This window comes from Echinops telfairi, unplaced genomic scaffold (assembly GCF_000313985.2).
Source record: "Echinops telfairi isolate 266 unplaced genomic scaffold, ASM31398v2 ScPeMD7_2;HRSCAF=8, whole genome shotgun sequence".
Taxonomy (NCBI): Eukaryota; Metazoa; Chordata; class Mammalia; order Afrosoricida; family Tenrecidae; genus Echinops; species Echinops telfairi.
In genome coordinates this window covers 12,088,110-12,111,604 of record NW_022103898.1, presented here as the reverse complement: position 1 = coordinate 12,111,604, position 23,495 = coordinate 12,088,110, and the positions used below count along the sequence as shown (strand labels likewise).

The 23,495-nt window shown below is 53.6% G+C and overlaps 2 protein-coding genes across 2 annotated transcripts in view; one reads left to right on the top strand and one right to left on the bottom strand.

The window, feature by feature from the left end:
• SHISA8 (shisa family member 8) overlaps positions 1-470 on the top strand; it is a 13,787-nt gene extending 13,317 nt beyond the window's left edge. Inside the window, exon 9 of the mRNA XM_030885774.2 lies at positions 1-470. This exon is cut by the window's left edge and continues 59 nt beyond it. Within this exon, the coding sequence (XP_030741634.1) occupies positions 1-203 (203 nt within the window). The 3' untranslated portion in view covers positions 204-470.
• A 1,780-nt stretch (positions 471-2,250) lies between these two features.
• The window catches only part of SREBF2 (sterol regulatory element binding transcription factor 2), a 65,872-nt gene continuing 44,627 nt past the window's right edge, over positions 2,251-23,495 (bottom strand). Inside the window, exons 8-19 of the mRNA XM_004700287.4 lie at positions 22,504-22,696; positions 21,821-22,002; positions 18,999-19,275; positions 16,585-16,754; positions 10,196-10,364; positions 9,032-9,149; positions 8,393-8,502; positions 7,443-7,575; positions 6,891-7,056; positions 5,504-5,689; positions 3,910-4,021; positions 2,251-3,738 (exon numbers count right to left, since the gene is read on the bottom strand). Coding sequence (XP_004700344.1) covers positions 3,518-3,738; positions 3,910-4,021; positions 5,504-5,689; positions 6,891-7,056; positions 7,443-7,575; positions 8,393-8,502; positions 9,032-9,149; positions 10,196-10,364; positions 16,585-16,754; positions 18,999-19,275; positions 21,821-22,002; positions 22,504-22,696 — 2,037 coding nt within the window. The 3' untranslated portion in view covers positions 2,251-3,517. The remainder of the gene's footprint in view (positions 3,739-3,909; positions 4,022-5,503; positions 5,690-6,890; positions 7,057-7,442; positions 7,576-8,392; positions 8,503-9,031; positions 9,150-10,195; positions 10,365-16,584; positions 16,755-18,998; positions 19,276-21,820; positions 22,003-22,503; positions 22,697-23,495) is intronic.

Here is a 23,495-nt window from a genome sequence, read left to right as displayed (position 1 = left end):
ACCCCGGTCGGCCAGCCCCCCGCGGCCACCTGGCGACCCAGGCCTCCCCCGCGGTCAGGCGCCCCGGCCACGCGCCCCGGCGCCAGTTCAGCGTGGAGAAGCTGCCCGAGGCCTTCAGCGCACAGCCCCCTGGTCTCTACGGCAGCACGGGCCGCGGACCCCGGCACTTGAGCACCAACAGCAAAACTGAGGTCACTGTGTGAAGACTGGGACGCCAGTCCTCTCGAGGCAGCTGCGGGCCCTGTCGACCTGGGGCTGCTGATAGCCCAGGCCTGGGGAGGAGCCTCAGTCCAGTAAGGCCACCCTCTGGGGGCTACCAAGGGCAGGGGGCGTGGCGCTTGCTGGACTGAAAAGGGACCACAGGCCAGGCCAATCAGTAGGCCAGGGGTGTTCTCCTGTAAATAAATCCTTTTCTGTGGTCCCGCCCCGACAATAAAGACGGACACCCTCGCTCGGCCGGGCAGGCGCTGCTGGCAGTGTGGGTCACTGACTGGACAGACGGCAGTGGGGGCCCAGGGCACAGCATGTACAACAGTGAGGGCTGTTTGGAGGCTTGGCGCCGGCTGTTGGAAGCCAAGGAAGGGGTGGCCGGGCTGAGAGCCTAGAGCAGCAAGAGACATCTTGGAAGTTGGGGCACAGTGGGGAAAGCTGTTGGACTCCCTGAGGGTCCAAGATCCTACTGGAGGTACCCCTTTCCCCAGCCTGAGTTGGCTGATGGTCTGGCTCTAGGCAGCTTGGCCTGGTGCCACCTCCTGACAGGTATGGGCAATGGGCCTGAGGGCAGCTGGTCCTCAGGGTGGGGGTCCAGGAGGCCTGGCAGTGCTCCTCACACAGCACGTTTGGCACTGCCAGTTCTCCCCTTCCTGCCAGGAGCTTCTAGTTTCTGGCTGGGACCCAGGGAGATGCCAGCATCCCGTGTGTATCTTAGATAGGATCCCTCTGTGGCAGGTGCTATTGAGTGGTGGGGGCTGGGCTAAGCACTGTCTCTCCCATCACCCTGGCAGGGCATCCTGTCCTGGTGACAGTGGTCATTGCGTGTTGCTATTTCTCACTGAATCCTCACATGAACACCCCCCTACCAGGTATGGCTTTTCAAGAGCTCCCTTTAAAGATGAGAAAACGGGAGTCTGGAGAAGCCACTTACCCAAAGTCACACAGCTGCCACTCGTCGGTTCCGGACCCCTTGGTATCCTGCTGCCTTTGGGCTGATGTGGAAGGGTGTAGGGGCAGAGGGCAGGTCACCAGTGTCAGCTCCAGGTACAGAAGCCTGTTTTAGATCTTCCCCTGGGTAGCTGGCCTGGCCTACCACCCCAGAAGGTCTCCAGGTTTGGTTCAGTCCTTAAGTACCCATAAGGCTATTATGGGAGCTGAGAAGGCCCAGAAGTCCTGAGCTAAAGGAAGCCCAGAGCCTGGTCCTGCCTAGTTGGAGGGTGGTGGTGCGGGGAGAGGAAGGCATGACTTCCAGGAGTTAGGTCCAGCCTTTAACCAGGACCCTGGGTGGGGGTAGGGTGCTCTGGGCCTACCCCACAGCTGTGTGGAACTGGGGGAGGGAGGTGGGTGCTGAGTCATGCAGCCCGCTGAGACTCACAAAAGGATCGGGCTCCTGGGCACATTGGCCACCCACACCCACCCACTCTTGGTGACGCGGGCCCTGGCTGTGTGGTGCTGGGAAGTAGACATGACCCCTCCACTCCTCCTCAGCCGCAAGGGTCGGGGACCTGCAGCTCACTGGGCCTGGCTGAGACCATGGGAAGCGTCTGCCTCTGAAGATGCTGCAAGTTGCATGGATGGGGCCTGGCTGGAGTTGAGCTCTCACTGTTGCTCACCTGTGGCCCCAGCTGGCCTAGCACTCTCCGTTACTCTGGGTGGTCTCCCTATGCCCCAGGGGCATCCTATACCAAGGCTGCCCAACAGTGTTGTCATCCCCAGAGACAACTCTAAAGAGAGCTGAAGTGCAGACACTCACTCAGCCTTATTCCAAATTCCAAAGGATGTCACCTGGGAACAGACTTGGTGACCTCTGGCCCTTGAACACTGGCCCCCTCCTGGGCCTGGAGAGTGACTGGATGGCCAGTGTGGAAGGAGGGAACAGGTGAACGAGAAGGTCCCTTAGGCTGCCACCCTTGGTGGTCACTTTGGTTCCCCAGCAGGGGCAGGGAAGAGAAGGATCTGACTTTAGTCCTTGGCTCTCACCGAGGGCCACCTGGTTTGTCAGCGCAGTCACACTTCAGACCCTGACACACCTCAGGCTGATGGTTCCAATCTGTTTATTGAATAACCTACATCCTGGTCATGTGAGTGAGTCAACATCAAGTGGGCATGGCCACGTCCTCTAGTCTGTGAAAAAAAACCCTCCCGCCCCCAAACAGTGACAAGAAAAGGCACAGTATACATACACGACACAAGGCTGACCTGATGGGCAGGGGCTGGTAGGCAGGGTCCATAAATTAGAGAGGGGAGGGGCTCACTGGGGTTCTTCTGGTCCTGCCCATCCTCTGTCCCCCAACAGCTTAAGGGTCACAGAGAGCAGTCCACAGAGGGTAGGCTGCCTCTGCTTCCCATAATGCCCTCGTCCTAGGAGAAACTCCCCTGGGGAAGACCTTGAGTCAGAAAGCCTAGAAAAGTAGGTAGCTTTTCCCTCCAGGACCACCCCCACACCCTGGCCTGGGACCTCCTGCTTAGTGCCCATCCTATGCAACCCCTTGCCCACTCCAGGAAGAGGGACTTGCAGTCTCTGGGAGTTCCCGGGGGGCCAGTTTCGCCCTCTGGCTCATTTTCAGATGAGAATTGGGGATAAAAATAGACTTCAGAGGTAGGAGACGGGCTGGGAGGGAACAGAAAGCCCACACTGAAGGTCCTGGTCCCCAGGCCCAATGGGTGGCATCATCCCTCCCACCCTTGGGCCACCCTGAGTTTGGGCTTCCACCCTAGGGGGCAGGGAATGGGAAGGACAAGGACAATTAAATAAGATACCGTTTATTTTTTAAAAAATTAAAAAATAATGCCAACATTATTTCATCCACCGCAGGCCTGCCCCGTTTCCCACCGCCTCCCAGGCCTAGCGCCCTGCCCGACCCTGGGTTTCCTGCATAATGACAAGGAAACAATGAACTGGCCTTGCCAGGCCCCAGGGAGTGGGTGGGTGCAGTCCCGGGGCGCAGGATAAAGAGGCTTCAGCAACAGCCTTGCAGTGTGGCAAACCCAAGCACACGATATAAAAACGTTCATATAAAAAAGGGACAGCTGCCCGGCCAATGCTTGCTGGTCCCAGAGACTCGTGCTCCCAGCGGAAAAGATGATAAAAAAGAGAAGCAGGAAAGGGAAGCCAAGGCCGATGGAGCTGTCTCTGGAGAGACTCAAGGCTGGGGCTTGGCTGGCTTCAAAGCTCAAGAACCCTCACCTGCACCCGCCCCCACCAGTCTTTCCTCTTGGCTCTCAGAGGGAGGAGGGAGAGAAAAGACAGAAGGGGAAGGGGATGGGAAGGGCAGAGGGAACCCGAGCAGCGGGCATAGTGTGGTCAGGAGGCAGCAATGGCTGTGCCGCCGCCTAGCTTCACGATCATCTGCTGGCAGTCACTGCAGGAGCGTCGGTCGCCCACCTTCTCCAGGGTGCGGGCGGCCTCGGCCAGCAGCACTGCCCGCTGCCCCGGGGAGGAGAGGAAGGAGAGGGGAAGGTGGCGGCAGGCCAGCAGGATGGCAGTGGCCCGCTCACGCTGGCCAGGCCAAGTGTCCATGTCTCCTGTGGGAATGGCAAGGGTAGCATGTGGGTCCCTTGCTGGGTGTTGGCCCACCAGGGCTCCATCCTCCAGCCCCACACATACTCACGGCACCTCCAGAACATCCCAAGGCCCTTGCAACCAACTCCCGCCTCACTTCTGCTCTGGGGACCCGAGGCGGGGCGAGGGCTCACCTTGTTTGGTGTTCTGGGTGGTACGTCTCCGCAGGCTGTGCTCCAGCAGCTGGTGGGTACGGGTGGGGCTGGCTCCGGCCATCAGGCGGACGGTGGCTTCATGCAGGAACACCTGGGGGAACAGTCGAGCTGCAGGTCCTCATGTGTCCACTGCCTCAGTGGGTCCCCTCCCTCTGCCATCTGATGGTGCCCCTTCTTGCCATACTCCTGCCTTGCTTACTCATGAAGCAGCATCTATTGTTCTGCACTGGAATCCCAAGCCAAGCCTCCCCAGGTTCCCCAGAAGGGGTAGGGCCAAGACTGTGAGACTAGGAAGAGGCAGAGGGGACCTGCTAGGTCAATGGTTCTCAACCTTCCTAATGACCCTTTCACATAGCTCCTCATGTGGTGGTGACCCCCCCAACCAAAAAGTTATTTTTTTTCCAAGACAAAATTTCATTTATTTGTCTTTAGAAATATTTCACAATATATAATTACATATTATTTTTGTGATTAATCACCAAAAAGCTATTTTAATTGCCACTTCATAACTGTGATTTTGCTACTGTTATGAAAGGGTCGTTTGCCCTCAAAGGGGTTGGGACCCACAGGTTGAGAACCGCTGTCCTAGGTTCTGGCTGGAAGACAAGCAGCGCAGACGAAGGCGCAGGCCCTCTTAGGAGGCTCCAGCTGGAAAAGAGGCCAGGGGTGGGGTGCCATGGAGGTGCAGGCCCATCTCCTTCTACTCCTTCAATAAGAAGCTGGATGATTCCAAGAGAAGTACATGAGTAAGTCTAACTCCATAAAATCCAGGCTGCTTCCCACCTTACATGGCTGTGTGTGTGTGTGTGTGTGTCTAGAGCAGCGGTTCTCAACCTGTGGGGTGTGACCCCTTTGGGGGTCGAATGACCCTTTCACAGGCCTTGCCCAATTCATAACAGTAGCAAAATTACAGTTACGAAATAGCAACGAAAATAATTTTATGGTTGGGGGGGGGGTCACCACAACATAAGTCACTGTATTAAATAAAGGGTCGCAGCACTAGGAAAGTTGAGAACCACTGGTCTAGAGATCACCTGGTGTCAGGAAGCAATAGGGGCCTCAGACCGAGTCGGGGGTGGGTGGGTGGGGGGAGTAGTAGTCTGCTTAGACTGCTGGAAATGATGCCAGAGCAGGGCGCAGGGGACAGAGCAGTGGTCAGTCACAGCAGTGTGGGCTGATGACTTTTATTAACTGCTGAGTCAGTCCTGCTCACTCTGCTCCCTTGGGCCTTCTCTTGTCCTGTCAAACACAGCCCCTTTCCCCCACTGGCACAACTCGATTCCTCATTTGAGTTTTTGGTAAATGACAGCCAGAAATGTCAAGGAGTTCAATTAACAATGAGAATGTAACAAAGGAGGAGATGGCTTGAGTCTGGCAGGCTTGCCCACTGACTTGAGACCTCAGAGCAAGAATCAAAGTGGTTTCCCTGGAAATGGGGGTGGTTCTAGGGCATGTTGGTCCCCGGGCAGCCAAGATCAAAGGGCTCCCTCCCTCCAACACTCCTGCTCCTCCTGGGCAGGCTGAACACCCTTGACTTGCCACCCCTCCTGCTTCCCCAGGCTCAGGGACTCACTTTGCGGTAGGCCGGGCGGAAACTATGTGCTAGTCTACGCAGACTGCCCAGGTCCCTTTGGAAGCCAGCCAGCTCAGTGCCTGAGGCCTGGTAGGTCTCGCCCAGGGCCTGGCTGGCTCCTGCCTGCTTCTGCCAGAGCACGGTCCGCAGCGACAGCAGCAGGTCAGAGGTGAGCAGCTGGAGCACCTGTGGGGAGCACGTAGGGCAGGTGAGCTGCAGAGGTCTGGGGTAGTGATTCCAGCCTGGGAGGAACGGAGAGCTGGATGGATGAGTTTCTGGGAGGTAGGTGGTTACTCTATCCCATTTTGTGGGGTGAGAGAGGCTTAGAGAGGTACAGGAGGGGCCAGGGCTAGGGCAGTGGTAGAGGATTCTGGCAGTTTCTGCCAGGAGATCTCAGGTTGGCCAGGAGGGGGGACACAGGATTTTTGCTCCCCCCAAGCTCTAAATAGGGAGGGTCACCAGTGCTGCCCCAGAGGATGCCCTGCTGACAGCCTCTAGGGGGCAGGGAGGACTCTGTTCCAATGAACTGGCCTATCTACATGGTGAGCACCTCTGCAGGGAGTAGCAGGGCTGCCAGGTGTGAAAGAGTCTCATCTTTTCCCACACTCCCACCAGAAGTCCCAGGCCCACAGGCAGCCCCAGCTGCTTGCACACCACACTCCACTGAGACGGTCTGGTTCTCTCTTGGAGCCACATACTAAGGCAGACACATACTAAGGCAGACACATACTAAGGCATACTAAGCCACAGGGGCCACTCTGCATCGACTTCCCCAGCCTACTTGCAGGGCTCTGGGTCCCCTGCCTGCTGCCTGTCCTTGGGGCCAGCCAGCCCTCTTGGGGTCTGCCTGGGCCACAGAGTTGAGCATCCTGGCTCCTTCAAGTCCTTTAGCCAGAGTGCCACACCAGTCTTTGGGGACTTATGAGTAAGTAGGGCTGAGCTTGACCGCACCACTTGCTGCAACCCCCCCTTGCAGATGAGTAATCAATATCCACACTTCCAGCTGTGGGCCCACCTCGGGCCACACCATGGCGCCCCGGGCAGTCTCTTGTGGTGTGCAGGCCTCTGGGATGCACTGTGGAAACATTGCACGGCACTGCCAGAACGTGCAATGCAACTACAATGCACCCCCGCTGCCCGCCAGGGGTGCTGCCGAGCCTGGCCAGCTGTGTCTGCCGGGGTTCAGGAGGCCTGACAAAGGGGCAGTGGGAACACACCAGCCGTGGGACTGAACAGAGCTCAGCTGAAACCACACTTTCAGCACAGGGGGGTCCTTGAACAGCTGTAGGTGCTGGGCATGCTGGAGGTGGGGGAGGGGGCCGACTGTGGTAGTCTCCAAGACCAGAGCTGCTTGCTTCCTGGAGGGGCCCCGACGCCCCCCACTCACGTGGTTGAGGGCGGGGTCAGCAGTAGCCCCGCTGACATTGAGGCTGCTCCACAGGTGGCCGCTGGCCCGCTCACAGTGGCAGAAGCTCTGCTGTGCATCAGCCTTCCCAGAGAGCGATGCGTGCATGGCTCTGCAGGCGTGGAAGACGGCCTTCACCAGGGGGCTCCTGTGGCAGGAGGGGCAGCGTCAGTGCTGGGGTGGGTTGGTGGAGGTGTGCCCCTGGGTCATGCTAACTGAAGCGGTGTCAACCTCACGCCTCAGGTTGCCCCGAATCAGGTTGCCCTTGTTCCCACCTCTCACTACTGTCTAACGTCTGTGTTGATAGCCTCAAGACACCACCCGTGCTCTGCCTCTCTCCTTCACTGTGTGCTCCCAGGGAGCCACAGGAAGGGTCCCACCAGGCCCTCAGCTGCTGTGAGGACGTTGATCTGTGCCTCGCACATGGAGGGACCTCTTCCCTTCTGCCGGTTACTCAGCCCCTGGGCTGCCTGACTCCTCAAGTCAAGATGTCTGGCACCTAGGCTTTTGGGGTGCCTAAGAAGGACTACGCACTCAGTCACTTCCAGGGCCTTGGGTACACGTTCTACTTCGGCAAAATGAGTGCACGCTGCCGCATCATCTCCTTGGAGCCAGCTGATGGCCATGGTGACAGCAGAGGTCCACCACCGACAGACCATGTCTGGACCTGGCGGGAACAGAACCACACGTCACTCCGGCACCCAGCACTACCCAACACAAGTGCTGGGCTGTGTGCATCCAGAAGCATAAATATGCCCACTCCCACTCACCTAGTAAGCCCATTTTTTGACAATTGATCACAGAGGGATTGACATAAAGTGAGAGAAGTTCACTTTAGTGCTATTTTTAAGTACAAAAGCAAGCGCAACTTAAACTTCCCATAATGTTGAAAAATGGTGTTAAAGCATTTATCCTAACAGGCCCATGTCAGACTACGGTACGTTTTTCTCTCACAACTGCCAAAGGATGCTCCTCATGATCCTTCCCGCCCTCACCTGGCAGGGCCGTGGCAGTTCAGAGGCACAGAGCCCCGCCTTGCCTCAGCTAGGAAACAGACTGGGGTGGGTGGGGAGGGCGGCGGGAGGGGCCCCGGGAGGCACATGAGCAGCTGCTGTCTTGCAGCCCGTCTGTCAAAGAGGCCCCAGGAGCCCTAGAGGTGGCACCTGATGGGTCTTTGCCTGGTGGGAGTTTAGGGACAGACACAGACTGTCCTGGTGCACAGTGGGCCACTGAGTCGCCCAATGAGAAGTCTCTGGAGCGGTGGCATATCCTGTGCATCTCAAAGGTGAGCCATGTACCACCTGGTGATCTGCTCCCCCCAACCACTGTCCTTCTAAGGACTGTTATTTCCTGCCCCTAGAATGAGGCCCAGGAGGGGCTCCTGTGTGTGATTCTGGGAGCATTTTCAAGTGCGCACTCCTAACTCAGCTAGGGCAGAGGGCTGGGAGGGAGCCTGAGGCGCTTCCTGCTGCGTGCAGGCATACCCAGGGCTGACTTGAGCACGGAGCTGCTGGAGAAGGGCGGTGCCACAATCCCCACAGAGTCCACGAAGGAACTGAGTAGCTTCAGGTACTCCAGAGCACTGGAGAATTCACTGGAAAGAAAAGGAGGCGCCTGAGTACAGCAAAAGGAACACAGGCCACCCTCAGGCCTGGCCATTCAGTCCCTTGGCTGATAGCTCCCTAGCTGTAGAACCTGCCTTGGTTCTACTTCCGGCCCCTCCTGAGCTCTGCCTGCATACCTCCCACCCCACAGCGTCTTCCACCTGGGTCTGGGCTGCCCTCCTCAGGCCACCACCACCACCCCTAATGAAATCAGACGCCCTCAAGCCCCAATTCAAAGTCAGCCCTCCTAGCAGCCTTGTTCTCTGGTGACTAGCACCTTGCTCTGTGAGAGAAGATGGCCCAGGCTGAAACTCTAAGTGCCAGCCTTTTGCTGAGCATACTGCCTCGTTTCTGTCCCTCAACAGCCACCTCAAAGCAAACAGATCGGCAGGAGGGGGAGGAGAGAAACTCAAACTTGAGCACTGGGCTCAAGTTTTGTAACAGAGAGGAATGGGGTTCGCCTGCTCCAGGTGCCCTTGAGTTGCCGGCCTCCCAGGCAGGGCTCTTTTGGGACCTTACCAGCCCTCCTCTTCCTGGTCTCCGGCCTTCTTCTTGGTCTGAGGCTTCACCAAGGCTTCCACAGCTCGCTCCAGGAGGCTCTTGCAGAACGCCTGGTGGACCTGGGCAATGGGATCAGCTAGAGAGAAGAAAAGGGCAAGGAGACAGGTAAACTGGTCTTATTTATGGGCCTGTTTAGTCTACAGAGAGGAAAAGAAGGGTAGGGAGAAGAACCCACAATAGGCATCTCTTCTGAATGGGGATCAAACTCTCCATCCTAACCAAAGCCCCAAACTCTCTTGTTGAGCAGCTGGAAGGATCATGGAGTGTATGGAAGCCTTTCCTGGTGATGGGGTGTCCAGTGCAGACTCCGGTTTAACTCCATGGGGCCGTGAGTTGGAAGGTGGTGGTCACAAGCCTTGGCAGCTAAGCAGATTGGAAACGGCTCTACCAAGTCTCATAAGATTCTTCTCTTCTGTGGCTCAGCCCAGCCAGCTCAGGGGCTGCGACTGCCACCAAGCTCACCACAGTGAAGAGCCTCCTCTCCGCTTGTCCAGAGGCCTGCTCTTGGTGCGGATTCTGCAAGGGGCCTCACAAAGCTGAAAGCTGACCATCACTGACAAGGCCCTGCCTGCGTGGGCCCCCATCATAGCACCACCAGCCCTCCACTCCCTCACAGGTCATGGACATCTGGATCTGAGATGACAGGAGGGGAAGCAGCCCATGGGGGCTCTTTTCTTAAAAAGGAGCTGGGTCACCCCCCAATGTGTGACATACACCACTGTGACTGTACTGGTCTGAGGCAAGGCCAGCCAGCCTCCATCCCTCCAAGGCGACAAGTCGACTCCCATCACATCAAGCACCAGGGTGCAAACCCAGCTTCCCCACTGCCGCCTGGAGGCCTGTCCCCGCCACCACTCTGAGCGCCTGATGACTGCCTGTCACCTATTGTTCCTTAGCGGTTCCATTTAAGTCCCTCTGCTTTCCCAAGCAAGTCCCTCGGCTGCTGGCCCCTGAGCCCTGAGCCCGGGCTTCATGACAGGTGTCACGGGTGACCATGTGCTGTGAGGACAATGGGGGGTGTAACCGCTGACCTGGTGTGTGATCCCAGGCGGTCACTTCACCTCTCTGAGGGGAAAGACCAGATGGCCCAGAGACGCTGTAGTAGTGGAGGCTCCCCCTCACCTGGGTTCCTCTGGGCACAATACTGACTCTCCTTGGCGGCTGATTTCACTGACCAGCTCCGCTCCATGAAAAACTTCTGGCCCAGAGGGTGGCAGAGCCAACGCAGGGAGTCGGGGACAGTGTTGCGCTCGGGGCCGCACAGGCTCTGGGCTCGGCTCAGGAAGTAGCTCTGTGGAAGGACAAAGACTTGGGGTGACTCCAGGTGGCAGGGTGCTGGCGACAGCCCCGTGGCCGAGTGTGCGTCCATACGTGTATATGTGTGCAAGTGTGCGTAGGGCCTAGGTGGCGGGGAGAGCAAGACATTTACAAGCACATACTTAGGAGGACATAAATCACACCACTGAAACCGGGCAAGAGGATGGGAGCATGTTTGACGATCAGGCACAAAGCCCACCTGGCAGGGCAGGGCCCTGTCCAACCACCACTAACCACTGTGGGGAGCGTGTACGAAGACTCAGCGCCCACTGCCCTTCACCCACAAGTGTCCCTCCAGACAGTTGCCTCCATCTGGGGTCCCATATGCTTACAGTAAGGGAGCACTGGGTCCAGCTCCTACAGAGTTAAGTGTTTCAAACCCACATGGGCAATTCCTTCTGCCTGCCCTACAGTGTCGCTAGGCCTTGACAGTGACTCAATGGCAATAGAGGTGAGAGCACGTGACTGCATTTCGATGAATGTTTCATTTCTTTGATCTTGACTGTGATGTGTTTGGGACAGTGCCTGGCACATGATCAGCAGTCAGAGATTCTCTCTCCACTCGTCAAAGACATCTAGCTCTCCCACAGGCAAAGGGAAAGCTGGGAGGCTCATCTTTGACGCACACAAGCATGTGTGTGCGCACCGGCACATGTCTACAGAGAGACACACAACCCCCTACTCCCTCCAGATGGATCCTCTTGACAGGGTCACCAGCCGGGAAAGAAGGACCACGAGCGTGCCTTTGAACAACTCTCTGCTGGGCAAGCCAAAAAGTTCCAGTCCCATGTCTCAGCCTGTCCCACCCTGCTGCCACCACCACCAGAGGAATGTCATTCCAGGGCCCCAGAGGCAATGCTGTCTACTCCCATTCCAAAATACTCCATCACTTTGTGAGTGAAGGGAGGCAGCAGCCACAGAAAACTTGGGGCGCCTGGGAAGGAACTGCCAGGACGAGACCCCAGACCTCCACCTTCACGTGCAGGACTGTCTTCATGGGGGGTGAAGGGGGTGGGGCAGGGCAGTCCTCCACTGCCTGCCAGTTCTGACCTTCAGGATCATCAGTGAATGGAACAGCTTCAGAAGACTTGAAGGCCAGAGTCAGAAATAGCAACACCAAGTGACACTCGGAGACGGGGTGAGAGGACTGCCTCTTTTCGGGGACAGCTGCCTGAATCTGAGGGAAGACAACATGGCCAAGGGCTCCACAGACCTCCACTAACATTATCATGGGTGGTGATGGGTGAAGCGGGAAGAGTTCACTTATATCTCATCACAGATCAGTGGCATCACAGGCCTTTCTCCCACTTTGCTGACTACCATCTTGGCAAGGGATATTGGAGAACAAAGGAATTCCACGACCTTCTCCTGACTCTCCACAAACAAAGCAATCATGGAATCAGAACTTGTCACAGCAACAGAGTCCTCGGCAACCGAGGAGCCTGCGCAGTCCCAGGACCTGCTTCCCAGCTCCCCGTGGGCCTGAGAAGCCAAGGAACACAACTGGGGGCCAACAGGTCCCTTATCAGGGCCCAGAGTCACACACAGAGAAACCAGGGCAGTGAGATGAACCTGGAGCAGCTTTGTGGAACATCAGTAAGTGTTTGAGCTTAATTCTTAACGAAGAAAAGAAAAAACTTAATTATAACCAATCTCAGTTGTGGGAGGGAGAATTAGAGTTCAATGACTGAAACTAATAAGAAATATAAATCCTCGGGTACAGTCATCCACAGTGTGACGTCTGAGAGGAAAATTGAGATGATAACTTTGTTGCTCTTTTAATTTTGTTGACATTGGTGTTCTGGGATAATTTCCTACATTTTATAGACACTAGAATTCTCTTGGGCTGGGGCCTAAGAACCCCTTCCCTATAACTCTCCTGGCTAATCACCCACTGTGAGAGGGGCTCGGCGGGTGACCTGTGCCAGGGCTGTTTAAATCTTCACAGCCACCTTGCTTGCTGCCCCTGCAGGGACCACTTCTCACACCTCCAACTCCCACGGTTCACAAACCACATGCCATGGTGCCCCCAAGTGCCATGGTGCGACACAGGGCACTCAGGGGTCAGCTAAACGCCCAAGGGAAATACAGCAACCCTCAAGGAGCTGGGCACGTTGTCAAGTATTAGGTGAGGCTGGCTCACGGTCTCAACAGTAGAGCCCACGCAGCTCCTTTGGATGATGACGGAGCATCACAAATCTAGGCCTTTTCCAAGATCACTGTGAGAGTCAGCGAGTACCATGGAGAAATTCAATGAAGAACAGAAAGCGAGGGTGGTAGTGTCCTCTCTGATCCTGACATTTGGGAAGCCCTGTAAGGTCCTGCAGGTGCAGGTCCAAGGATGGAATGAAAACATTATTTTGGTGTTCCATTTTGTCCTTCACTTTCAAGTGGCTACTAAGTTGTCTTTGTTAAATACCTTGACCCCAACTCTTCTTTTAAAACATCATTTTATTGGGGACTCATACAAGTCATCACAATCCATACATTGTGTCAAGCACATTTGTACATTTGTTGCCATCATCATTTTCTTTCTACTTGAGCCCTTGGTTTCTTGTTTTCTTCCCCTCCCTCCTCAGGCCCTAACCATGACTGAGACAAACAAGCAGGGTGCACAAAACGAGATCCTGGGGACCTCTGGACTAACCATTTCAGAGGCCAGCTCACTACTTGTTCTTCATACCTTAAGGCTAATTCATTTCCTGGCTAAGTATGAAGGGGCTTCAAAGAACTGGAATGTTTCCATCATCAGAGATCACACTACCCCGCAGCCCCCTGACTGGGCATTACATTCCAACACCTTATGTTTGCCAAGGCCATTAGCAGTGTAATTGTTTCTAGCCTTTATCTCTATCTTCTAGGGGTTTCCCCTGAAGAAACATTTGCACACCTGTGTGAAGACCACACAAAGGTCTGCTCCCTACAGCATGGCTTGTAAGAGAGCAAAGGTGGCAAAGAACCCAAAAGGCCTCAGTGAGAACTGGTGTAGTCACTGAAAGCCTTTGCATAGGCTGGGGCTGATACAGATGTCCATTTATGGTTAACTAAAATTGCAGAAAGCAAGGGGAGATGCAGGCTTAAGATTCGATGACATTTTCACACATTACAATGTACCGTACATACTCGAGTATAAGACGACCTGAAATCAGCCAAGGCACCTAATTCTACCACAAAAACTGCATTAAAAATGTGCTGAAAAAATGAGGCATATACACGAGTATATACAGTATATAGGTTCAACTACACAGAAATGAACATCCAAGCGCTTACTGCTGCTTGAGCAAACAGGGGGCTCTTGGGGACAGTTTTCAAGGGAACCATTGTCCTGATCTTCAGCTGCCATTTGTATGCCTTCCTCAGATGGGCTCCTAGAGACCCTTTACAGAGCAATAAAGACAACTAACCCTCAGGGGAATTTCTGGAAAGATGAGATAATCAAGCACTTCTGAGCCAAGGCAGAAAGCAGCAGCAGAAGACAGTCGGGAAGGCTGGGGATGGACCCTCCAGGACATGAAGGGACAGGCTGTGGTGGGGCGAGCACAGTGGCCCAGGCTAAAGGGATCAGAAGCAGACCTGCCTTACACGGACATTAAAAAAAAAAATCATTTTATTGGGAGCCCATACAATTCTTATCACAGTTCATACATCCATCGTGTCAAGCACATATGTACATTTGTTGCCATCATCATTCTCAAAACATCTACCTTCTACTTGAACCCTTAATATCGGCTGCTCATTTCCCCCCCTCCCTCCCCCCTCGCTCATAAACCCTTCATAATTCATAAATTATTATTATTTTGTCATGTTACACTGTCCGATGTCTTCCCCCGCTCTCTTCTCTGCTGTCCATCCCCCAGGGAGGAGGCGATACGTAGATTCTTGTAATTGGTTACCTCTTGGATATTTGATTTATGAAGAAAGGTGCTCCTTAGTGAGGGGCCAGGGGGAGGGAGACAGCCAGTCTTTTTACTAATTGGTCTGGGGCCATATTTAAAAAAAAAAAAAAAAAAAAAGAGCTTGCACCCATCCATCTTTGACTCTTGCAAGCCAATTCCAGGTGGATTACAGACCTCTATGAGAAGAGTGAAAATAAAGAATGTGACAGATGATATAGAAGAATATCTTCAGGCCTCTGATGTTGGGCAATGACTTAATGAACAAGATAGAAAATGTCTAACTGGAAAGGACAAGACTAATACTCTGGATTTCGTGAAATGAAACACTTCTGTTCATCAACAAACACAGCTGAGAGAAAGCAAAGGTAAGCTGCAGGGTGGGAGAAGCTATTTGCAAAGCACATACCCAATAAAAGATCACATCCAGAACACTCAAAGAACTCTGGCCGGTTAATACAGACACATCACAAACAAAGAAAGAAATGAGATGAGACTAGTTTTTAATAAAAGTCTCTCCAAATGGCCAATCAACAACGCCTGAAAAGCCTTGTCCCATCATGCATCGTCATCAAGAGCAATGCAAACTAACATCGGCAAGACCCCGTGAGAATGGCAAGAAAAAGGCTGATATCATCCCGTGTTGATAAGGCTGTGGAACAAATAGGACTCTAAAGGCACTGCTGGTGAAGCGGAAATTGGTCCAACCATTTTGGAAAACAGCTGGGCAGTATATGCTCCAGCTGAGCATATGCAAACCCTCTGACTTGCAACACCACTATGTATCCATGCAAGGGAACTGTAGCCACCCATGCACCAAGACAGGTACCGACAGGGGTACTCAGCGCCAACACTACTCAAATAACCCCAACCAGGATCCAAAGTCTAGCGACAGTGGTCTGCTCTTTCGATGGAATACTACAGAGGAATGAGGATGACAACTGTGGTAGTTACATCATCTGTTGTCAATTTGAGAGAATTAAGAGTGAAGGGGAGGAGTTCAGCCTGTCAATCGGGTTGTAGCTTAATCACCTCATTTGGAGGCGCTAAGATGAGAAATAGCTCGCTGGAGGCAGGACACGGGCTTAGTCCCTGCAAGACATTCTTGTTGACAAGCGGCATGGAGACAGGCTGATGGTAGCCAGAACCCCAGAGCTGGAGAAGCCATGTGGAGACCCCTGCCAGTGCTGAGATGCTTAAACGCTACTGGATCCACATGATTTTCCACCTACTGGCCCGTCATCTTCTTGCATTTGGCTTCATTGTATGTGTTTTGTGAGTCTGCAGAGGACACATAGGCTAATGCCGGACTAATGGATTTGATCTGGATGTTTTCTCAATATTCAACTGCTCTTGTGTATAAAGCTCTTTCTTAAACACATATGCGTTATCTATGAATTTGTTTCTCTAGTCTACCTGGACTAACACAACAACACAGATGAGCTTTATACATAATGTTGAGTGAAAGAAGCAGACCCAGAGGAGGACACTCTGTCTGAGCGACCCTCCTTAGTAGGTTGAAGTAGAGGCAAAGGATCTGGGGGACACAGGAGTGTGGTGACCCTAAGCTGGGGGGTGGGGGGGCCTAGGGCCCATGGGAGGTCCCTAGGTCTAGGACTGACTCTGTTTCTGGATTTGCTGCTGGCTGTATTCACTTTGTAAATGTTCATGAAACCAATTTTCTCTCTGGAAATCATACCACAGGCAGATTTTAGAGATGGAGACAAAATTCACAATAGTGGTTACCCTGGAAGGAGAACTAAAGGAACTTCTGGTGTTACGGGCTGGACTGTGTCCACCTACCCTCTTCCGCCTCCCCCATAAGTACTAGCAACCCTACTAACCTCTCCATGAATGGTTCTCAGCCTATTTCAGAATGGCCGTCTTTGTTACATTGATTAGGCCAGAGGTGTTAAGGCTGTGTTATACATCAATCTTATTTGAGGTCTAAAGGAGAACTGGACAAGCAGGTTAGAGGGGCAGTGAGAGGGCCGAGGGATGCTGAGACATAGGAAGCTCTCCTAGGAGCAGAAGCTCAGGTGGCAGAGAGCTTTGGCCAGAGCCCACAGTCAAGAGTCCTCCCTTCGCTTGAGAGGCCACCTGAATTCGGACTTCTAGCCTCCTATACCACCAGAAAATAAATTTCTGTTTGCTAAAACCACACCGTCTTGGGGTGTCTTGATTGGTCTACTTCTTGATCGAGGTGGCTGCTACCTGAGTGAGCTCAGGTTATGAAAATTCCCAACTGCTAAGTGACAAATGTCTTCCACGTGCTCAGCATGTAGACAGAAGGATACTCACAGCCAGGAAGCCCAGCTTGCCTCCACAGCGGGTCTGGAGCCCCATGGCGGCTGTTAGATGGATCTCTACCAGCATGCTGGGTGGGATTTTCTCCTCGGCACACTCGGCCAGGTTGACAGCGCAGAGAGCCATGTGCACATCAGAACAAGCAGACCCTGCGGGCAGCTTCCCTAGAGCGAAAGAAACCAACACATGTTGACAGATGCCCCACTGAACATGCCCTGCAAAGTCAGAGTCTCATGTGCCTGGCTCTGAGGTTAACAGACTGGGTCATCACCCTCACAGGGCGGTTGGGGAGAGAAAAGGGCAGGTCTGAAGCCTGGCCCAGGACTCAGAGCTCCAGGAAATGGGAGTGGACAGGGCTGGAGGTGCCTGGCCAAGACACCCAGGTACATGCTGCACCATGCTCTAAGTTGGGGCTGACAGACAGCATGGCTATATTTGGCTAGTATGGTCCTCTGTGCCCAAAGCCCCAAAGGGAATGAGAAATTAAAACCTTGATTTGAATTTTTACTATTACCGAAAACCCCTCACAAAATATCACACTGAGCAACAACAGCCGGGCAGAACACACTATGAAGGTTGAAGACTCACTTGTCGACATTTACCTAGGGGTGACCCTGGAGGGTCAGTAAAGCTGGCCCAAGGGTCATACACAGGCTAGCTTTCTCCTTACTACATAAGCTGGGAGGCCTCTTTGCTTGCTGTGCATCTCTCAGGCAGCCAAGAGAGATGCCGAGGCTCAAGGCCCAGGTAGGCAAAGCCAGGCCTCCACCCTCACCCCGGCCCACCCAGAGAACACCTGCCTCCCACTTCATCCAGTCCCATTTCCCCAGGAGGTACCAGGCTTCCTCCTTAGGGGCAGAGAGAGAACCTGTGCTTCTGTCCCCTCTGTCCCCTGCTTAATGCCCAGAACTGAGGTGAACAGAAACCTGAGCTGAGTCTGGACCCAGGCCGGTTTCCACCTCCAAGGGCACACTGAGGGGCAGAAGAGGAGAAGCCAGGTGACCTGCCCATGGGATTGCTATTTCTATTGTCTATTTCACTGAAAATCTACCCTGATCCCACCCCCTCAGACCACATCATGCCCCACTCTGAGTTCAGGTCCCACTTACTCTCCTGCCTAACCTCTCCCCCACCCCCTCAGACCCCACTCTGAGTTCAGGTCCCACTTACTCTCCTGCCTAACCTCTCCCCCACCCCCTCAGACCCCATCATGCCCCACTCTGAGTTCAGGTCCCAATTACTCTCCTGCCTAACCTCTCCCCTCTTCACTGGCCCCTTTCAGCATTTTCAGCACCTTCCTTTACCTGATTCTCTGTCTGACCTTCCTGGTATCAGACTTTTACCCTCCCTTCTGGAGCTCTGTCCTCGCTGCCCGAGTCTCTTCTGACTGCTCCTCCTTACACAGCTCTTCCTGTGGGTCCCCAGCTTTTACAGCAGTGGTTCTCAACCTTCCTAATGCCGCGACCCTTTCATACAGCTCCTCATGTTGTGGTGACCCCCAACCAAAAATTATTTTCACTGCCACTTCATAACTGTAATTTTGCTACTGTTAGGAATCTCTTACAAATCAAACATAAAGCATACTGAGCAATTACAAAATATGTAATTATATATTGTGAAATATTTGTGTTTTCTGATGGTCTTAGGCGAACCCTGTAAAAGGGTCGTTCGACCCCCAAAGGAGTCGCAAACCACAGGTTGAGAACTGCTGCTTTAAATTATGGCATTCTTTCTGAGGCCGAGGGGACCCCTTTTCACCATACTCCATCAGCCCCCTTGTTTTGTGTTCCTCCTGGGGGCCAAGCCCAAGATCATTCCTAACTGCAGACCCACTACCATTGACTCCCCCGGGGTCCCACTCATCTCTGGAAGCCCGCTCTCTCCTCTTCACCTGCTGATAGCACCAGAATTCGCCCAGTCTCCTTCAGGCTCCTTTCCTTACCCCAATGAGCTTCTGCATGCTGCTATTCAATCCCAACTTCCAGGGTGCCCTCAACTTTGTCCTTGAGGGATCTCTCATTTTTAATTTGCCAGTAGTTTGTATGGCCTCCTTGATACTCCAACCTCTGGGCCCATTCTCTACATGCCCTCAGATGAACCTGGTCTCCCTGATGTCTTCCTCCTGTTCCGCCACCCCCAACGTCCATCCCTTTGGCTCTATCCATGCCAGGCAAGACCCTGCTTTCCAGACACCAATCCCCCCTGCAGAGTTGGTGAAGTCTATGCACCCTCCCACAAAGAGCCAGCCTTGGTCTCTCCAGGAAGCCTTTTCCACAATCTTCCTAACTGGTGCCCCTGCCAACCAAACCATGCCAGGGCAATGTCAGTAGGACACAGTCTAAGTTAGGGCTAACAAGCAAAAAGGTGCACCCTCAAGAGGGGGGAGTTCACCATGGAGTCACCCTCACCTGTGATGTGCAGCTGGTGTAGGCGGTGGTAGGCCAGGGCCGCGTCCCGTGCGCTGCTCTTCGCTTCATCCTCGAAGCCCGCTGCGGTGGCGGGGGTGGCCCGCCGGTGCTGGCAGACTTTCTTGAGCAGCCAGCGGACCAGACGCAGCTTCTGCAGGCTGTAGCGGATCACGTTCCAGGAGAGGCTGCAGGCCAGGTCTATGCGAGAGGTGGGCAGGGCCCGGCCCAGCACTGACAGGCAGGTCTGTAGGTTGGCAGCAGCGGCGGCAAAATCCCCCTAGGAAATAGCAAGAGCTGGCTGGCTGGCCTTTGGCTTGGTTATCGTATCTGTGTGCATAACTCAGTAGCTTTAACTTCATTCTTTGAGTTGAGCAACCATTCTCAGCCGCCTGCCTGGTTGTTCCGCTCCTCCGTGAACACACACTGCCTCCTACGGCTCCCATCTCCTCTCTCTGCTGCTGCTGGCCCTTGGGTCCCAACGAGGTGAGCTACTGTTTGGTTTCAGAAAGACTCCAGGGGAGGGTTTTGGTTTAAGGTTGAAAGACAATCTCAGGTCATAGTTTCAGGGTTTTATTCTGTCTCCCCTGGTGCCAGAAGTCTGGAAACAACCAGAATTTGAAATTCTGCCTTTCCCCACTTTTGAACAGGATTCCTCCATGGAGTCTTTGATCAAACCATTCAGTGACAGTGGCTGGAACCATCCACTTTGTCTGGTTCCCTGGCAACTGAGGGAGCATTTGTTATGGATGCAGATGTAGCATATTGCCTTTGTTTTCCATAGAAACTTTGGTTCTATCTCTCAACCCATCATCAGAGTAAAACATGCTCATTAAGGAAAAGGAAAACTTCAGAAAGTATAAAAATTAAAATGGAAGCCTCCCAATAATAATTCCCCTGCCAGAATCCTGCTGGGGCTACGATGTATTTCCTCCCAGGCTTTTTATGCAGCTGGGGTGGTGTTGGGTCCTGTCTGAGAAAGCACTGCTTGGCTTCCCACAGCATTTCCACAGAGATAGGAAAACAGATGTAGAGGAGGAACTAGACGGCCTTTCAGGGCTGTAGGGGCACAGTGCTTGGTTCCTGGAGATGAGCAGCATCACTGGGAACTTACTAGATGGTCCAACTCTCAGGCCCCAACCCAGATTCACTGAGTCAAATCTCTGGGATTGAGACTCTCCAGGTGAATCTGATGCCGAAGTTGTAGGCAAATTCCTGGCTAACCGAAACTAAGCCAGGATCCAGAGCACAGTCTCTGCTAGCCTGGAAAGAGCGCTCCAGCAGAGTCTATGGCACTGTGATTGAGGACAACCCTGGCCGTGTGTGTGCTCATGCAGAAGGCTAGAAGACCCAGGGCACATGGTCCCGGGCTACCAAAGGCAGTTGTCAGCTTCCCCATCATGCGCAACTGCACTTTGCTTCCTGCACAGTTACAAAAGCAGACAAGGGAAGGTTGCTTGAATAAGTGCCTCTATTTAGGCCCCAAAGCAGGCAGGTCTTTCTGTCTCTTGCCTGCTATTTCCAGCAAGCGTGGCCCAGCCTTTCTTCCCTTTTGAGTGACTTACCTACTTTTCTCCATCCACCCATCTCCCTGCAGGTGTACAGCTCCCCCAGCCCAGCCTGCTCCCAGCACACCTTACTCCCCAGTGCCTGCCCCTCTCTGACTCAATGTTATTGTCACTTCGCCCCTGTTCACATCTCAAATGCTCCTTAAATGAACACCTGCTCATGAGCCCCTAAGCTGTTTCTGGGCATGTCCCATCTACTTTGTCCCATCCATCCTTCATTCAGCCACCCAAACACAGATGGAGCTGCTAGAGAGAGCTATGTCTTGGGGAGTTTCTCTGGGGAGAGCCTAACAGTCACATTTCTTCTCTAGAGCCCTCAGATGGCTGTGTCAACAGATCCAGGCTGGCCAATCAGACACTCTATGGTGGCCATGCAGCCTAGGGGGCGGGGCAATGACAATAGGCCTGTGGTTTCCTGCTGCCGGGGAAACTCTGATGCCCAAAGACTAAAATGTTCCCATCTTGCTTCAACACTGTGAGTGGCCCCAGAATCCTTCCATAAACTCTCTTTGGTCCACAGAAAGAAAGAGAGAAAAAAAGTTCATTCACTTGCTCAAAGGCCTTCCCTAGTTCTCCACAGAATTGGGACTAAAGCCCCTGCCAGTTTTACCCAAGTCTCTTCCACTTTGGCCCTTGCTGCTCTGCCAGCCTCAGGCTTCCTTTCTCCTTGAAGTATTCTACCATCTAGACAGGGAGTGGGAGTGGCAGAACCTTTATTCTGCCACAGGCCATTAGAATATTTATAATATCATTCATGGGCCATACCAAATTATCATCTTAAAAATGATTAGCCTGCTATATTTGGTCAAACAATTAACTTTCCCCTAATGTGCCGGCTGGATCTGCTTCTCTTTGGTGAAGTGAGTGATGTTAACTAATACTGATGATAGCCCGAGGGCCAGATGTTCCCCACCCCTGGCCTAGACACCCCAGCTACTTGTCATCGTCAAAGAGCCCTGTCTTTTCACCATGCTCTCCTGGGGGATAGTCCTTCTGCCACGTCCACCTACCACAGCCCTTCTTGCCCTCTCCATCAGAATGCCCCAAACTCCCAGGTTCTCGAGTCTTCTGTCTGGATACAGACTGTAGATTCTTGAGTCCTTGGAGTTATTGCTGGCAGAGGAGCACTTCCTCCTCTCAGCCACAAGTACCCACCCCAGCAGAGTGCAAAGGGGCCCCTTGGCAGGGCATCGCCCAGGACTGCACACAGTGGGCACCTGGCATAAGCTGAGGGGACAGAAAGATAGCAGAACTCACCCTGGCGAGGTCAAGGTCTGCCTGTTTCCGGTGTCTCCAGAAGGTGACTGAGGAACGAGAGTGTGGTCGGATGACTGGCTCCCCATGGACCAGCAGCTTGACAAAGACGCTCAGGACAATCAGGCCATTGACCAGCCATAAAAGGAGCCTGGGCATCATCCAGTCGAACCAGCTCCCAGAACCTAAGGAGGGCACCTTGATGAGCCTTGAGGAAGGACCCAGGGAGACTGCAGGACAGCTGATGGACCCAGTGGTGGCAGGAAAGAGACTCATTTTCAGAAGATGGGGCAGGGTAACCGGATTGCTTCTTTTAGCGACAAGGATTAGGAACTTGGGACAGGAGTGTTATGTGTGCTTTAACCCACACTTCAGGCACGTGGCGGGCAATTTTACAGGCGATGTGGGAGGGAGGCCTGTTGCCTTGTCTTTACAGAGCTGAGTGTCACAAAAATCTTTGTTAGTCAAAGGTCACTAGGCACTGGCTTCACAGTCCCAGCACATCCTTCCTCAAACAGGCCCCTCCCCCAACCCAGGGCAATCATAGCCTGAAGGTTCCACATGTGCTTTCTGACCGGGGAAGGCTCCCAACCATGACCATGCGTCCCTGTCAGGGGCAGGCAGATGGACCCACTACAAACCCCCTTGGGACCTGGGAGACAAGGCACTAAGGACCCTCTGCTCACCTGACTCGAAGGACAGTATGCTGCGGCCAGAGCCTGAGTAGGGGTGGGGGTCTGTGTCCCGGGTGACCCCCCAGCGCAGCAGGACCATCAGGGGGTTGAAGGAGAGGCACAGGAAGGTGAGGAAGCAGAGGAGGATGCGAGAGCGGTCCACCATGCCCAGCGCCACGGGAGGAGAGTCGGGCTCGTCTTTGACCTGAAAATAGAGCTGTCAGGGACCTATGAGCACTTCGGCGGCTTTCATGGCAGTTGATGTTGACAAGTGAGAGGGACTCCACTGGGAGGACACTCAACCAGGGGAGAACAGAGCCCATGATTCTGAGACCTCCCTTCCTCCCTACTAGCAGGGACTGATCACCGAGGGGTCCTAAGATAGGAGCAGAAGAGTTTCCGGTTTGAATTCCAGTGCAGTGCAAGAGAGCACAATTGGATTGTTTCTATGGAGTTCCAGAATAAGATCTAATTCAAGTGATGCCAAGCATATGAGTCAGTGGACAGGGGCCAAGGCTGGGAAGAGGGGCCCCGTGCAAGAGCTTCCTGGGGTGACGGAAACATTCCCATTTTGACTGCTGTATCCCAGTCTCCTCTTCTTTGGGCCCTTGCTGCTCTGCCAGCCTCAGGCTGCCTTTGACTGTAGTGAGCGGTACAGGTTTTTATATCTGTCAAGCCTTATCACACTGTACACTTACAACAGGTGTTTTACTGCATAGAAATTAGACCTCAATAAAGTAGACCGAGGACATGACTGCCCTGTCTCCATTTTAGAGGGTGAACTGAAGACAGAGACCCTACTTTCTTGCCCCTTAGGAATTGGGTCCTCCCCACTGCTCCTTCTCAACAGTTCCAAATCACCCAGACATTTCTTCTGACGACCCAGTTGTTAGTTGTCACTGAGCTGATGCTGACTTGGGGTGGCCCTTGTCTCATCCACAGGGTTTTCTAAGCTGTGACCTTTCACAAACAGACTGCCAGGCCTGTCTTCTGAGGTAATTCTG